The 14,250-nt window shown below is 41.8% G+C and overlaps 2 protein-coding genes across 13 annotated transcripts in view; both read right to left on the bottom strand.

The window, feature by feature from the left end:
- MUC20 (mucin 20, cell surface associated) overlaps window positions 1-10,456 on the bottom strand; it is a 35,830-nt gene extending 25,374 nt beyond the window's left edge. For both annotated transcript variants that reach the window (XM_049710346.1, XM_004278798.3), the window contains exon 1: window positions 7,746-10,456. The gene's annotated coding sequence lies outside the window, so the exon portion shown is untranslated. The remainder of the gene's footprint in view (window positions 1-7,745) is intronic.
- A 139-nt stretch (window positions 10,457-10,595) lies between these two features.
- Window positions 10,596-14,250, bottom strand: part of RUBCN (rubicon autophagy regulator) — a 66,528-nt gene continuing 62,873 nt past the window's right edge. For all 11 annotated transcript variants that reach the window (XM_033403825.2, XM_033403829.2, XM_033403827.2 and 8 more), the window contains 2 exons: window positions 13,660-13,753; window positions 10,596-13,433 (listed from right to left, as the gene is read on the bottom strand). In XM_033403825.2, coding sequence (XP_033259716.2) covers window positions 13,255-13,433; window positions 13,660-13,753 — 273 coding nt within the window. In that variant the 3' untranslated portion in view covers window positions 10,596-13,254. The remainder of the gene's footprint in view (window positions 13,434-13,659; window positions 13,754-14,250) is intronic.

Below are 14,250 nucleotides of genomic sequence, written 5' to 3' on the forward strand. Positions count from 1 at the left end.
ATAGTTTGTTCCTTTTAATTCTGAGTAATGTTTTAAGGTACGGATGTACTATAGTTTTTTAATTATTCAGCTGTAGAATGATACCTGGGTTGTTTCCAGTTTTTGACTAATAAAGCTGCTATTAGCATCACACACGGATTTTTGTGTGAATATGTATTTTCATTTCTTGGAGATAAATGTGCAACAGTGAAATTGGTGGGTTGTAGGATAGTTGCATGCTTAGTCTTATAAGAAACTGACAAACTGTTTTCCAGGGTGGCTATATGATTTTATACTCCCACCTGCAATAAACAAGTGATACAGGCTCTCTGCATCCTTGCCAACATTTAATATTGTTACTATTTTTAATTTCTGTGATTCTGATAGCTATGTAGTTATATTTTGTGGTTTAAATTTGCATTTCCCTAATGGCTAGTAATATTGACCATGTTTTCATGTGCTTATTTGCGATCTGTATATCTTTTTCAGTGAAATGTCTCTTCATATCTTTTGCTCATATTCTAGTTGGATTGTTTATTACTGTTGAGTTTTTAATTTAATTATTAAAAATTGAGATATAATTGACATACATTTACTGTTGAGTTTTGAGAGTTCCTTATGTATTTTAGGTACTAGCTCTTTACTGCATGTGTGGTTTGCAATATTTTCTCCCAGTGTAGCTTGCGTTTTTGTCCTCCTAACAGGGTCTTTTGCAGAGAAAAAGTTTTTATTTTGATGTGTCCTTATATAAATCATGCTTTTGGTGTCAAGTCTAAGAATTCTTTGCTTAGCCATAGATCCTGAGATTTTCTCCTTTTTTTTTTTTTCCTAAAAGTTCTATAATTTTACATTTTACATTTAAGTCTGTGATCCATTTTGAGTTAATTTTTGTATAGCTGTGATACTAAGTCAAGGTTCATTTTTTTTTTTGTCTGTGGATTTCCAATTGTTCCAGCAACATTTGTTGAAAGGGCTATCTTTCTTCCATCAAACTGCTTTTGCTTCTTTGTCAAAAATCAGGTGGGCATAATTTGCGTTGGTCTATTGCTGGGCTCTCTATTCTGTTTCAATGATCTGTGTCTATACCTCCACCAGTACCACACAGTTTTTTTTTTTTAAATAAATTTATTTATTTTTATTTTTGGCTGCATTGGGTCTTCGTTGCTGCGCATGGGCTTTCTCTAGTGGCGGCGAGCAGGGGCTACTCTTCGTTGCGGTGTGTGGGCTTCTCATTGCGGTGGCTTCTCTTGTTGCAGAGCGCAGGCTCTAGGCTCACGGGTTCAGTAGTTGTGGCTCACGGGCTCTAGAGCGCAGGCTCAGCAGTTGTGGCACACGGGCTTAGCTGCTCCACAGCATGTGTGATCTTCCCATACCAGGGCTTGAACCCGTGTCTCCTGCATTGGCAGGCGGATTCTTAACCACTGCATCACCAGCGAAGCCCCTAGCACACAGTTCTTCATTACTGTAACCATATAATGTCTTGAAATTGGGTAGGCTGATTCCTCTTTCTTCTTTTTCAAAATAGTTTGTTATTCTTGTCCTTTGTATTTTCATATAAATTTTAGAATAACCTTGTCCATAAAACAAAAAAGTCTTGCTGAAATTTTGATAGGATTTGCATTAAGTCTGTATATAAATTTGGAGATAACTGACATCTTTACTATGTTGACTCTTCCAATCCATGAACATAATATACCTCTCCATTCATTTAGATCTTCTTTGATATCTTTCATCTGAAATTTGTGCTTTCTGTGTACAAATCCTGTACATATTTTGTTTGATTTACAACTGTTTCTTTTTCTTTCTTTTTTTAGTAAGTGGTATGGTATTTTTAATTTTGGTGTCCACGTGTTCATTGCTAGTATACAGAAATGCAATTGACTTTTGTATGTTTATCTTATATCCTGCTACATTGCTAAACTCATTAGTTTTAGGAGCGTTTTAAAAAATAGATTTCTTGGGATTTTCTACATATACTGACGTATGTACAGATGAATTAATATGTCTGAGATTTGCTTCAAAATAATCTTGATAGGGGTAGAGGGTGGGGATATAGATGAAACACAATTGACTGTGAGCTGGTAACTGCTGAAGCTGCATAAAGAATACACGGGGGTTCAGTATTCTACTCTCAATATCTTTGTGTATGCTTTCAATTTTCTATAACAAAAAAATGTTCCCAAATGTTATTCCCTGTAAAAGCTGTAGGGGCCCTCATTGTAGGGTAAAGTCATAGTGGTTGACCTGTCATTCAAGGCCCTTTATGGTCTGACCTTCCCGCTAACTATCCAGTTGTTCTTTGAATACTTTCCAAAAGACCCCCTTCTCTGTATGTCTCATAGTTGTCTAAACAACGTTTTCAGTTTCAGCTTTGTTTTTGCTCCTGCTGCATTGACCCTCCTCTCTGTCCCAAAAGGCCCTTCTCCCTCCTCTCAGATTAACTCCCACGCTGCCTCCCACCCAGCTCCAGAACCAAGAGGCCCTCGAGGCCTCCCCTGATCAGTCTGGCCACATTGATCTCCCCCTTCTCTGACCTTCCAGAACTCTGGCTTTAACATTCATTCCCGTATAACATAGTTGTTAAGAGTGGGATTTTTGGAACCAGACTGTCTGTATTTGGATCCAGCCTCCGTTGTTTACTAGCTTTGTCACTTTGGGCAAGTTATTTAAACTCTCTGTGCCTTAATTACTTCTTTATAGAATGGAAATGATAATGGTATCTACTTCATAGTGTAGTTGGGAGGATTAAATGAGTCATTCTTGTAAAAACTTTAGAATAGTGTTCAGCACACAGTAAAAAATCCATATGTAATGATTTCATTTGTGTACGTCCTATGTTATAACGAAACTGTAAATTCCTAAAGGGCAGGAACTGCATCCAAGCACTGAGTCATTTACATGGGAGATGAAAAGAATCACACATCCATGATCTGGATCAGTTTAAGTCAGACAAGTAAAGCCAATATTTAATTGCATAATTTGTCACTGTGACCCTTTCACTGCCTATACCAAGGTTCTTTGCTTGCCAGCAACAGCATCTGGCTCCTGCTAACTTAAGAAAAAGGAATGTACTAAAAAGATTTGAAGGTTAAGCTAAAAAACTGGACTCAGAACAGGATAGGAAACTGGCGGCCCCGGAATCCAGGAGAGAGGAATGACAGTCTCTTCACCATGCTAGAATGAGAAAGCGCCAGCCCACTTACTTTTTTGGTCATTGTCTTATTTGCTCAAGGTTCCAAGACTAGGGAAAGAGTTCAGGCAATCCAGCTTGATCCATGTGCCCACTCTTTGGTCAGAGGTTTAAAAAAATGAACTTATTTCTGGTCATTTTTTTGGGGTGGGTGGGTGACGTTAATTAAGAACGAAAAAGAAGGCTTGCTCTATCTATCTGTTCTCTGGGATCTTTGACTGGCATATTATGGAAAGAAGGCAAGCTGGATAAGTTTTCTGTCTGGCTGGTAAACTCTTTGCCTTTAAAGACTTTACTTCTACTTGGGTCCAAAAGGGGTAAGGTATGGGCAAGTAAGTGCAAATGAAGGAATGGCTTCTGCTCACGGGTGCTGATGGGAGCTCCATGCCAGAGTCAAATAGTGCTGTTTGTAGTCTCTGGAATAGCTGGAATCCTAGAAGCCTCTGGAGAACTGTCCAGATGGTCATTATCTGGACCTTCCATTCTAAAACCTCAAGAGGGTTTTCCTGATTCCCACTAGCCTTGTCTCTGTCCCTGGCTCTTATGGAAACTCCAAGGTGTCCTCTCCCTGTGTGCTCTCAGGACAGAAGGGCTGGACAGAGGCACCAGTTCTCAGAGGAACTGCACATGAGGTGGGGAGATAAAGAAGGAAGGACAAAACTGGAAGGAAAAAAAGAAAAAGAAAGAAGGAAGGAGCTCTCCATGTTTTCTGGGCCAACGTGGGTCAGCACATCTTGTGCAGAATAATATTTGGGGGTATTTTAAAGCAATAGCTATCTTGACCCCCCCCTCCAGTGTCTATATACTTTTGTACATTCCCTCTGCATTTCAAGGGAAAGAATTTTTTCCCTAAAACCAAACCAAAGTGAACTCTTTAAATTATAAAAAATAATATGACCACTTTACAGATATTTCAATAGGCAGATAAAAGGAAAAAAATCACTCCATAGTTCCATCATTTCTGCAGAGCTACACTTACTTTTATGTATCTCCTTCTCTTCCCATGTGTATTTTTCTTTCCATGAATGTTTTTCTATAATTGCAATAAGGGGGTATATATACTTGCCTATATATAAACTTCTTATTTTGGAACAATTTTAGATTTATAGGAAAGTTGCAAAGACAGTGAGTTCTTATATACCCCTCATCCAATTTGTTTTCGCTAATGTCACCATCTTACATCCTTCAAGACTAAGAAACCAACATAGTACGTTGCTTTTAACTAAACTCTAGACTTTATTCAGATCTTACCAGTTTTGCCAGTAATGTCCTTTTTTCTGTTCCAGGATCCAATCTAGGATAGCACATTGCATTTAGTCGTCATGTCTCCTTAGGCTCTTTTGGTCTGTGATAGTTACTCAGTCTCTTGTTTTTCATGACCTTGATAGTTTTGAGGAGTACTGTTCAGGTATTTTGTAGAACGTCCCTCAAATTGGGTCTGTGTTATGTTTTTCTCATGATTAGACTGGGGCAATGGATTTTTGGAAAGAATACCACGTGGCGATGTGCCCATCTCATCACAGGGGTGCATAATATCCAAACGGCACCCCTGGTGATGTTAACCTTGATCACTTGGTTAAGGTAATGTTGGCCAGCTTTGTCCACTGTACAGCTGCTATTTCTCCATTTCCATGCTCTTTTTTTAAAAGTAAATCACTAATTCCAGTCCACCCTCATGGGGAGAGGGGATTAAGCTCCACCTCCTGGAGGGGCATAGGATTTACATATATTGTTTGGAATTCTGTCAGGAAGATTTGTCTCTTCTTCCCAATTTATTTATTTATTCAATTCTTTATTTATTAGTATGGACTCATAAATATTTGACATAAACTTTTTCTCTTTTGTTTCATATAACATTGTGTTATAAGGTTTTTTTTCATGTTACCATCTTGGTCTTTATAACCATCATTTTAATGATCGCATCTACTTTTGGATATTTTCCATTAACTTTGTACTCTCATAAATTATGCTTCTGTAAACATCTTTTGAAACAATGTTCTATGATTCTTTGTATTCCAGATCTGGCCTGGTATCTGGAATACAGAAACATAGTATATATTCAATAGATGTTTATTTGGGATGGATGGATGGATAGACGAATGAATAAATAAATGAATGAATGAATGCTGGGCTGGCAATGTAACTCAGTAGCCCTTTTTTTTTTCCCCTGCTGAACAGTCTTCTCACTCTTGGCCTATGAAGATTTCAAGTCTAAGTTAAATGTTGAGAAGAGAAATTTGAGAACTTGCTGGAAATCAAGCTTTGGCTTCCTGTGAACCACACCTAGTTTGTAATAAACAAAGAACCTCAGAACAAGTAAAGATTCTGTACTGTAAGCTATTTTTTTTTTAATCTCTGATTGGAAAACATTTGGATATTCTATCAACTTCAGCAGTCTTTCACATAGCTTTATCACTCTTCTCTAAGCTTACCTTGTAGACATAACAATTTTTAAATACCTAGGGTATTTTTAGGACATAGAAATATCTTTGTATCTCCTGGTTTAGTCCCTGGCAAGGAAAAGCTGACAGTTTAATAATAAAGTGAGTGAAGTACATTTGGAATGTTATCTACTCTAATAATGGCTGCTGGACAAAACAAAACAGAAACAGTCGCAGACAAAGCTGAGGGAGGAGAAGGGAGATGAGGACATTTTCATCACTTCAAGATTTGGGAAAGTAATCACTGTAGATATTTGCTGGCAAGAAAAGAGATAAGAAAGCTAAGACGGGAGGTAATCAGAGGCAAGGTCAGAACAATCCTGTCCCATGTCCTACAATGTACCTCTGATCATTCTTGTTCCCACTGACAAGCAGAGAGGGAAAAACTATCAAGAACAGAATGTTTCCCAAGTGGTTTTCTCACTCTCCAGGAAGGGTCATGTCTATTTGTTGAACCCAACTATTATGAATAGTTGAACCCACACAGACTCTGAAGGCATGAGTACCCACAGAATGGTCTGTAGTAGAGTCCCCTGTGGATCCCTGATCTGGGGAAAAACAGCAGGGACACCCTAAAGACAAATTGTGCAGTGAGACTGGAGAGCCCCAGGGTCAGTTGGCTTCATATTCATCTCAGATTTGTGTGAGTTCAGGCTCTTTTGGTTGGAAGAAATCAGACCTGCTCCTGCTGTAGTAAAAAGGTGAAGAACAGTCATTACAGAGATCCATGTGGCAAAGAGGAAAACTGACTAAATTCATCTGACTACAGGACCCCAACATGGGTTGACCCTGTCAGGGCCTCCTTTCTGCCTAAGACCTCAGCATGGGTTCTTCTGGCTTAATTTGGAAGGGCTCGTATGGGGTCTTTGGGGATATCATTGGGATTTTGCAGAGGGAACACTAATGAGCTTAGGGTGATTAAAGAGGACAGGAAAGACCACTGCTGTAGCAAAGGCAATCCTTGTCAGGAAAGACCCTCGAAGGGTCATTTCATCTGTCCACTTGCCTCCACATAGAACAGGCAATTCCTTACATTCATTCATTCACTCCATTCATTTACTTGTTTGTTTGTTCTATTTGGGAAAATACTAAATAACAAGATTGTGTGAGAAGTGCTCTAACAGGAGGTTTAGAGAGAGTGCCAAGGGCTCACAGTGGGTGGGTACAGTAGAATGCAGGCAGGGAACGCTGTGATATAGCTGAGTTAGTTTTTTAAAAGAGGAAAGATCAAGGTGTATTTAGGAAACCGCTAGTAGTTCAGGGAATGGCAGGAGATCAGGCCATGAAGCTAAAGTGTGGTCATGTATTGAAGGTCCTTTACATGCCAGGAGAAGAAACCAAACTTTATCTTATGGGGAGAGAAATACTGGTGAGTTTTAGGCAGGGGAGTATGACTCCACAGTAATGCTTTCTGTCCTTCCCACTGCTCCAATCTCCTTATTCCCACTATGGAGGGCAATCTGGAACATTTATCAAAATTACAAATGCACAAATCTTTTGTGCCAGCCATTCCACTTTGGATAATTTATCCTACGGATATGCTTGCACCCACGTGAAATGACATATGACCAGGTTTTTCACTGTAGCATTGTGTATTAGTAAAAGATTGGAAACAACTTAAATGTCCCTCAATAGGTAAATGGTTGAATCAATTATAATCTATCCATATAATGGAAAATGTACAGCTATAAAAAAGAATATAGAAACTCTTCATGTAGTGATAAAGAAAATTCTCTAAGATATACTGTTAGGGAGAAAAAAAGCAAGAGACAGAAATGTGTATACAGTATGCTAGTTTTTAAAGAAGTGTGAAGAATAGGAGATATATATATATATATATATATATATATATATATATATATATATATATATATATATATAATTTGCTTGTATTTGCATAAAGAAACTCTGTAAGGATAAAAAGGAAAGTCACGAGTGGCTACCGAAGGGGGTGAGGCAGAAACAGGGCACATGGCTACAGAAATGGGAGGGACTTTTCATTGTATATCTTTCTGTGGATTTTAAGCATGTTGAATGTACCAGAAAACTACATTTAAATATTAAATAAGGAAGAAAGAAAGAGAGAGGGAGGGAGAGAAAGAGAGAGAAAGGGGAAGTTCTGTTTTTCCCTTTACCTCTGCAGGCCTCATTCTTGCTTTTCACCTTGTCAGGAGTTTCTTTTGGTTAGCTCTGTGGTTGAGGGCTTCCAGTGGTTAAGAGAGACACATACAACTCTTCTTTTAGACCTATGTGTAGACAGACCCATTGTTGGCATCTAGGTTGAATTTCTTTCTTCAGTTTCTAAGTAGAAAGAGGCTGGGAAGTGAGGGGCAGAGGAGAGAGAGGTGCCTTTTACTTCCCTGTTTGCCCCTTACCACTGCTAGTGCTGTTTTGTGCTTGCTGTGGAAACAGGAGCTTGAAGGCGAAGCCAGGAGTCTGGCTGTTCCTGCAGTGGGCCAGTGGGAAAATAAAACCATTTGGGAACTACAGGCATCACTGTTTAAAAGGAAGACAGGTGAGAAATTGCAGGAGCCGTGAGAGAAAAGGACAGGACTTTCCTAGGGCTTGTTGCCTAATGGTTACAGGACATCTGTGCTGTGCTATGTTTCAGGCTTGAGTCTTACTGGTCTGTAGCCTCTTGGAGGGCTCGTCACTAAAACTCCCACCTACATCCTAAGAACCTTCTGACCATTCAAGGTTTCTTTTAACACAGGAACTCTCACCTCACTGGTCTGGTATTAAGTGTACATCCAAAACCAGAGCACAGCTCTCTGTTTTCCGTTCCTCCCCCAGAAGCAGTCCACAGAATTGGGGGAGGCAAGGGTATATGCAAAGCACATCCTCGTGTTCTCCACGCTCTTAGGATACTAGTGCTAGGTAGATTCTTTTTCCTTTTTATCACATTCATCTCTGATCCCAAGAACGTCAAGCTCACAATTGGAATTCTTGGACCATCTGGCAGCTGCTTCACTAAAGCTTTAAAAGCAAACAGTTTGATACCCTGGAGATCAGAAATGGGAGAGGACTATAGTTGATCAGGCAGAAGAGCCAGCAGGATATGGTGGTGGGCATATTGATCCCCTTCTCCCATCCTCTAGGCCAAACGTTCAAAGGAAAAAGGAAGTAGGGTTGGGCCTCACTTTAACCAGGATGCTATAAAAATTATGCCTACTCTTTATACCATTAGAGGGTATAGTAAACCTACAAACATTTGGGGCCACAGAAAATGATGAATAACAAAGTCAATGCCGGAAAGGATGAGTGCCCAGCTCACAGTTCCCCTTTCTTTGTGGTGTACCCCCAGTCCTCAGTAGGGAGTCCCCAACACAGCCATAAGTCTACTGTCTGGCCTGCCTCGCTGGCAGCAGACTCAAGAGGACGGCAAATCCTGCAGCTGAGGTTCCAGAGCTGCTCTGATCTCTGCCCTTCCTGAAACTTAGTTGTTAACTTTCCTTGGATTCTGTAATGTATCCCAGCATCTTTCTAATATCTTGCCCCACTCCCCCACCCCCAGCCTTTTGCTCCCTGCTTAAAAATGTCAGAGTCAGAACAAAACATTTGGAATTTATCTTGTTTCTAGAGGTTTTGGTCTAATGAGGTGACAGTGACAATGCTATGCCACACCCTCATCCAAACGAACATAATTTCTCTCCTGAACTACTGCAGCCATCTCCTTAGGATATCTACCGCTTCTACTCTTGTTTTACTCTATTTTCTGCAAAGCGGCTGCTGACATTTTAACCAGATCACTCACTCCTCTGATTAAAACTCTTCAGTGGCTTTCCAATGTTCTCAGAATAAAATCTAAAATCTTTGGTGCCCCATGTTCTTACAGTACAATCTGAAATTCTTAGTAAGTCCTTCTTGCAGTTCCTTGCCCAAACTCCTTCTGTCTTAGGACCATCAGTATATGCTAGTCCCAGTCTGGAGCCCTTTTCTCCCTACCCTGAGCCTCATTTTGGGGGTCTTGGTAGAAGTATCACCTTCTCAGGGGCCTTACTTCTCTCCAATCTAAATTGGGTATCCTTGTTATTTATTTTTGTAACTGCATTGACTCTTTTCCTTCATAGCTATTACAGCTTGTAATTACATATTCATTTTGGTAACTTTGGGCAATGTCTGTCTCTCCCACAAGACCCTGAGTGCCTTAAGGGGCAGGGACTGTCTCTGTTTTGCTCCATGCGATAGCCCCAGAGCCTAGCACAGAAACCAGCATACAGTAGGTACCCAAGTATTAGACGGATGATTAAATAGGAAGAGACGGGAGTGGCTGGCGATGGCTGAGATTTAAGATAAGAAGCTGAAATTGCGTGCTAGTGGTAGAAAAGGAATGAGATACATTTACTTTAAAGAGAAAAATCAACATAACTTGACAACAGGGGGTGGGGAAGGAGATAATGCTTTCCCAGCCAAAAGTGCCACCTGACTCAGAGAGGAAGAAACTGAATTTTCAAACCGGGGTGACTAATGGTTAGGTTTGGGGAAATATGATACTTATGTTGGTTTTAGACATACTGGTTGGAGCTAAGCAAGGGACATCAAAGGGGGAAGTGTTCAGAAAGTTGCAGGGTAGAGCTGGAGCTCCAGCGGGCCAGGAGCATAAAAGAGAAATTCAGAGCTGGTTGTTCACAGAAGTGGGAACTGAAGTATCTAAGACAATTCATATGTTGTGGAGAGGAAGATTTACCTCGCTTTAAGCGACAGCTACACCAAGGGGACAGGTACGGGGCACACCCCGTGCATTGGAAAGTGCCACAAAGTGCTTCGTACACGAAGACATAGAAATCTAGAGAGGTGAAGTGATCTGCTCAAGGTCACACAGCAAGTCAGTGACAAAGCATTCCAATCTATGTTTCCTGACTTGTAAGGTCCAGTTTTCTTTGCATGAATACACAGAAACTTCCTGAATTTTCAGACACGCCTGCTTTATAGTGGACACTCCATACCAGTTCCTGATAGTCAAGGCAGGCAAATAAAAGGCAGAATTTCATTTCCTTAGTTTATTAATGACGACAATGAACTGTCAGGCTGTGTATGAATTATAACAAGTAGAAACCTAGTTCGGAACACGAGTTGTACACACCCCAGAACATCTCCATTTAGACTCTTGCTCCTTTTATGTTAATTCAACAGAAGCTCTAAAGCTTTGGTAGAGAAAGTCAATAACAGCCTCATTTAAGTGGAAAGTATTTGCCTTCCACTCTTCTGCTATGTCTTAAATCTTGTCTCCACCTTGTAAGCAAACTTCTTTTTCCCTTTATTTATAGAAAAAAACACTTCTTCCTTCCCATTTCATTCAGAAGGAACTCTCTTCAGTGCATTCAAAGCTTCTCCCCACAACAGCAGGGATTTTCAGATACTGATAAGTTGCAAAGTGCTTTCAAAAAGTCTCATCCTCTTTCCTCTCCCCCCCCGCCCCCCGCACTCTCAAATAAATAAATAAATGGGTATTTGGACAGTGATGACAGCACAGTGTCAGGGTCACTAAAACAGATATGCAACCTAAAGGGATGAGGTGAGAGAGGTGGAGAAAAATAAGTGAAAAACCAGGAGGGTGAGATTGTTGAGCTCAGCTTTAGAAACAGTGTCAGCATCTTCCATCCTTTGATCCTATGCTATATGAAACACGCACGACAATAATAAGAGTATATCTCTCCTCCAGTGTAGTGACTTGGAGTAAGGAGCTAGACTTGTAATTTAAACCGAAAGTGGAAGTAGAGCTCACCATCTTCACAAAGCCCTTAGTCTGAATCCGAGGCCTAATCCTCAGTGAGACTTGAGTCTCATAGGGTCATTCCCAAAGCTCCTTGAGGACAAGGGAGCTTCTAGTCCGCCCTTCAAAACTGGGCTGGGCTGGAGGCCTTGGCTTTCACAGCCCCTCCGCCCCACCCGTGAACTGAAGGGAGAACAGCCTGAAGTAGCCTTCAGATCGCAAGTCTGAAGCAGAGGGACCAACACCAGAAGTCAATTCCTCCCTGCTCCCTCTTGTCCTGGTGGAGCCTCAGCTCTGGCTGTTACTTTACTGCCCCTTCGACTTCCTGTGAGACTCCTGGTTGCCTCCAACTCAGGCATTCATCAGCTTCCACCAACCATGTGCAACTTTCTGTTCAGCTTCCTGGGGTAGCACCCACAGCAAGCTTTTCTTACAAGCAACCAGCTACGGAAAGACAGGCATCCAGGAAGAAGTCAGTCCCAAAACAAAAATGCTCTGGGCTTTAGTTCACAGAGCTGCCAGCCCTCAGAGCAGTGATCCTGACCAGTGTTTTACACACAGGTCAGGAAGTACAGCAACTTAAAGAATATGACAAACATATACTCGGTCCCAGCAAAAACTTTTCCCATCAAAACACACATTAAAAAAGGGTGTGTGTGTGTGTGTGTGTGTGTGTGTGTGTGTGTGTGTGTTAAAGTTAGTAATAAGAAAAGGATGAGTGAACATATGAATATCACCAGGCTAAAGAGTTAAGTGCATAATTGGCATAAAGGCTCTTGTTATCCCAAGAACACGGGAACATTCGCGCTCACATCCTCAAACTGCCAAGTTGTCTGACACCACTAACAGCAAGAAGCTTTTTCCTCAACTTTGACAAAAGAAACTAACGCAAGAGATCAGCCACCAGGGAGGGTCCCAGCTGTGCTTCAGGAGCAGAGGGAGAGCACGGAGTTGGGCCAGGCTTCTACTCAGAACCACACTGACCACCTAACAGAGGACACAGTGGCAAGAGACCCACTGATAAAATGGTGGATGGGGTTTCTGTCCTCAGTTTAGGATGGTGTCAGGAACTTGCCTGAGCTTGAAAGATCAAACCTGCACCAGAGCTATGTTGACTGAAAGGGACCTGATCACCTAAGAGGAGGCCAACAGCCCCTCTGACTGAATAAATGCTCCTTAAACAACAGAGTTGTAGCGTCACTTATGCTAGAAATGGGCCTGGTCTAAGTATCAGTTCTGTTCTTCGTGTCAAGTCCCCCAGGGTAGATAAAGAAAGTCAACCTGTGACATCATCTATGCCTAGAATATTTCAAACAAGGAAGTCATCACTGCCTCCTTGAGGTCTCTGAAAATTCTAAGGTAGCAATAACGCTGTTTTTATGGCCTCAAAAACACCTAAATAAGAATGCCCATGATGTAGTCCCATTCTCTGCTGCTTCTCCTCAGGGCAGTCTGACCCTATTCCAGGACTGGGAGAGAGGAAACTCCATCCTCCTGTTTCAGCAGCAAAGGAGAAGTGAGTTCGCTGAGAAAGGCCTGGCTCAGAAGCTCCAGAATTACAACAAAATAAAACTGGAAATGATACTTGAGATGCAGCTGAAACCAGATCTGGTCCAAGTGGAGAAGGCCATGGATGTCGGAAGAACTGGGTCTCCCTGTCCATTTTCCTGACAGAGGCACTAGAAGCTTCACTAAGGGACCCATGTGTCAGTTCTGATGGAAATACTTGGTACCTATAAATTGTCACAACAGACTGGACCCCACCAACCTAAATAAGGTTGACTGTACATGGACATTAGACAGGTCGTAAAAATTAATAATGATGATAATAATTAAAAAAAAAAACAAGTGGGGAAAGTCCTTAAAAAGGTGGCTCAGTTCTGCACTATGTGTGACCCTAGCCCCTAGGAAGAGCGCTTTACGTGCTTTCTTCAGGTGGTCTCCAGGATGGCGGCCTCCAGGGCCAAGGCCTCGGTGGGTTCTTCCTCAGAGTCTGACATGTAGGACTCCAGGCTCTGCTTGGCCAGCAACTCCCGCCGGGCCTGCAGCCGCTCACAGCGGGGACAGCTTCCAGACTTGAAACAAGCTTTATGGTAACACGCTTTACACTCTATTCAAGTTGGGAAGGGGAGAGAGAAAAGAACAATTTGTATTATCTCGAACTGGAAGCAAGTCGCTGCCGTAACCCTTCTCACACCACGGCTTGGTGCACCTGTGGGGAAACACAGGGAGCTGCTGAACCAAACCAAACTCTTACTAATAGGGGTGGCTGATGGGAAATAAATGAGCCTTGTGTTCTGTCTTGTTTGCCCACCCCACCGGGCACCAGCCCTCACCTTCACAGGTCCGGCACTTATGGAGCTCAAAGGGAAAGATGATGTCATCCGCATTCTGACAGAACTCACAGATGAAGCCCTTGGCTTGGCAAAGCTGGAGAGGAAAGACACAGGCAGCAAAATGAGGCAAAGCACACCACAGGAACTGGCCAAGAGGGTGAACACAAGCGAGGGGAGGAGCAAGATATAAATAAGTCTTGAGGGACTCGAACGTGTTCTCCCACCTTCAGGAAAGAGACCCAGGCTGGACTTAGCATGATAGCCAAACTGGGGCCAGGGCTGGGCAGTGTTGCCGGGCAGTGTTAGACAAAGCTTTAAGGTGAAGACAAGAGAGGCATGAGTTTGAGAAACTCCAGCCGTGAGAGTGGTTCTCAAAGAAGAGATGAAAAGAAGGAAGGAACGATGCCACAAAGGGCTTCCTAAAGTCAAAATTCCAGCCTGGGTAATGATTTTATTTTGAAATAGGAAACACAACCAATTAAGGTAAAATGTAAAGGCAAGTACAGTTCTCCAAAATAACACCCAGCCTTGAGTCAGGTTACGGTGAAGTCTTTCCAATGCCCCCTGCTACATGGGACTTCTACATATGCC

The sequence above is a fragment of the Orcinus orca genome, chromosome 5, assembly GCF_937001465.1.
Source record: "Orcinus orca chromosome 5, mOrcOrc1.1, whole genome shotgun sequence".
In the NCBI taxonomy this organism is placed as follows: Eukaryota; Metazoa; Chordata; class Mammalia; order Artiodactyla; family Delphinidae; genus Orcinus; species Orcinus orca.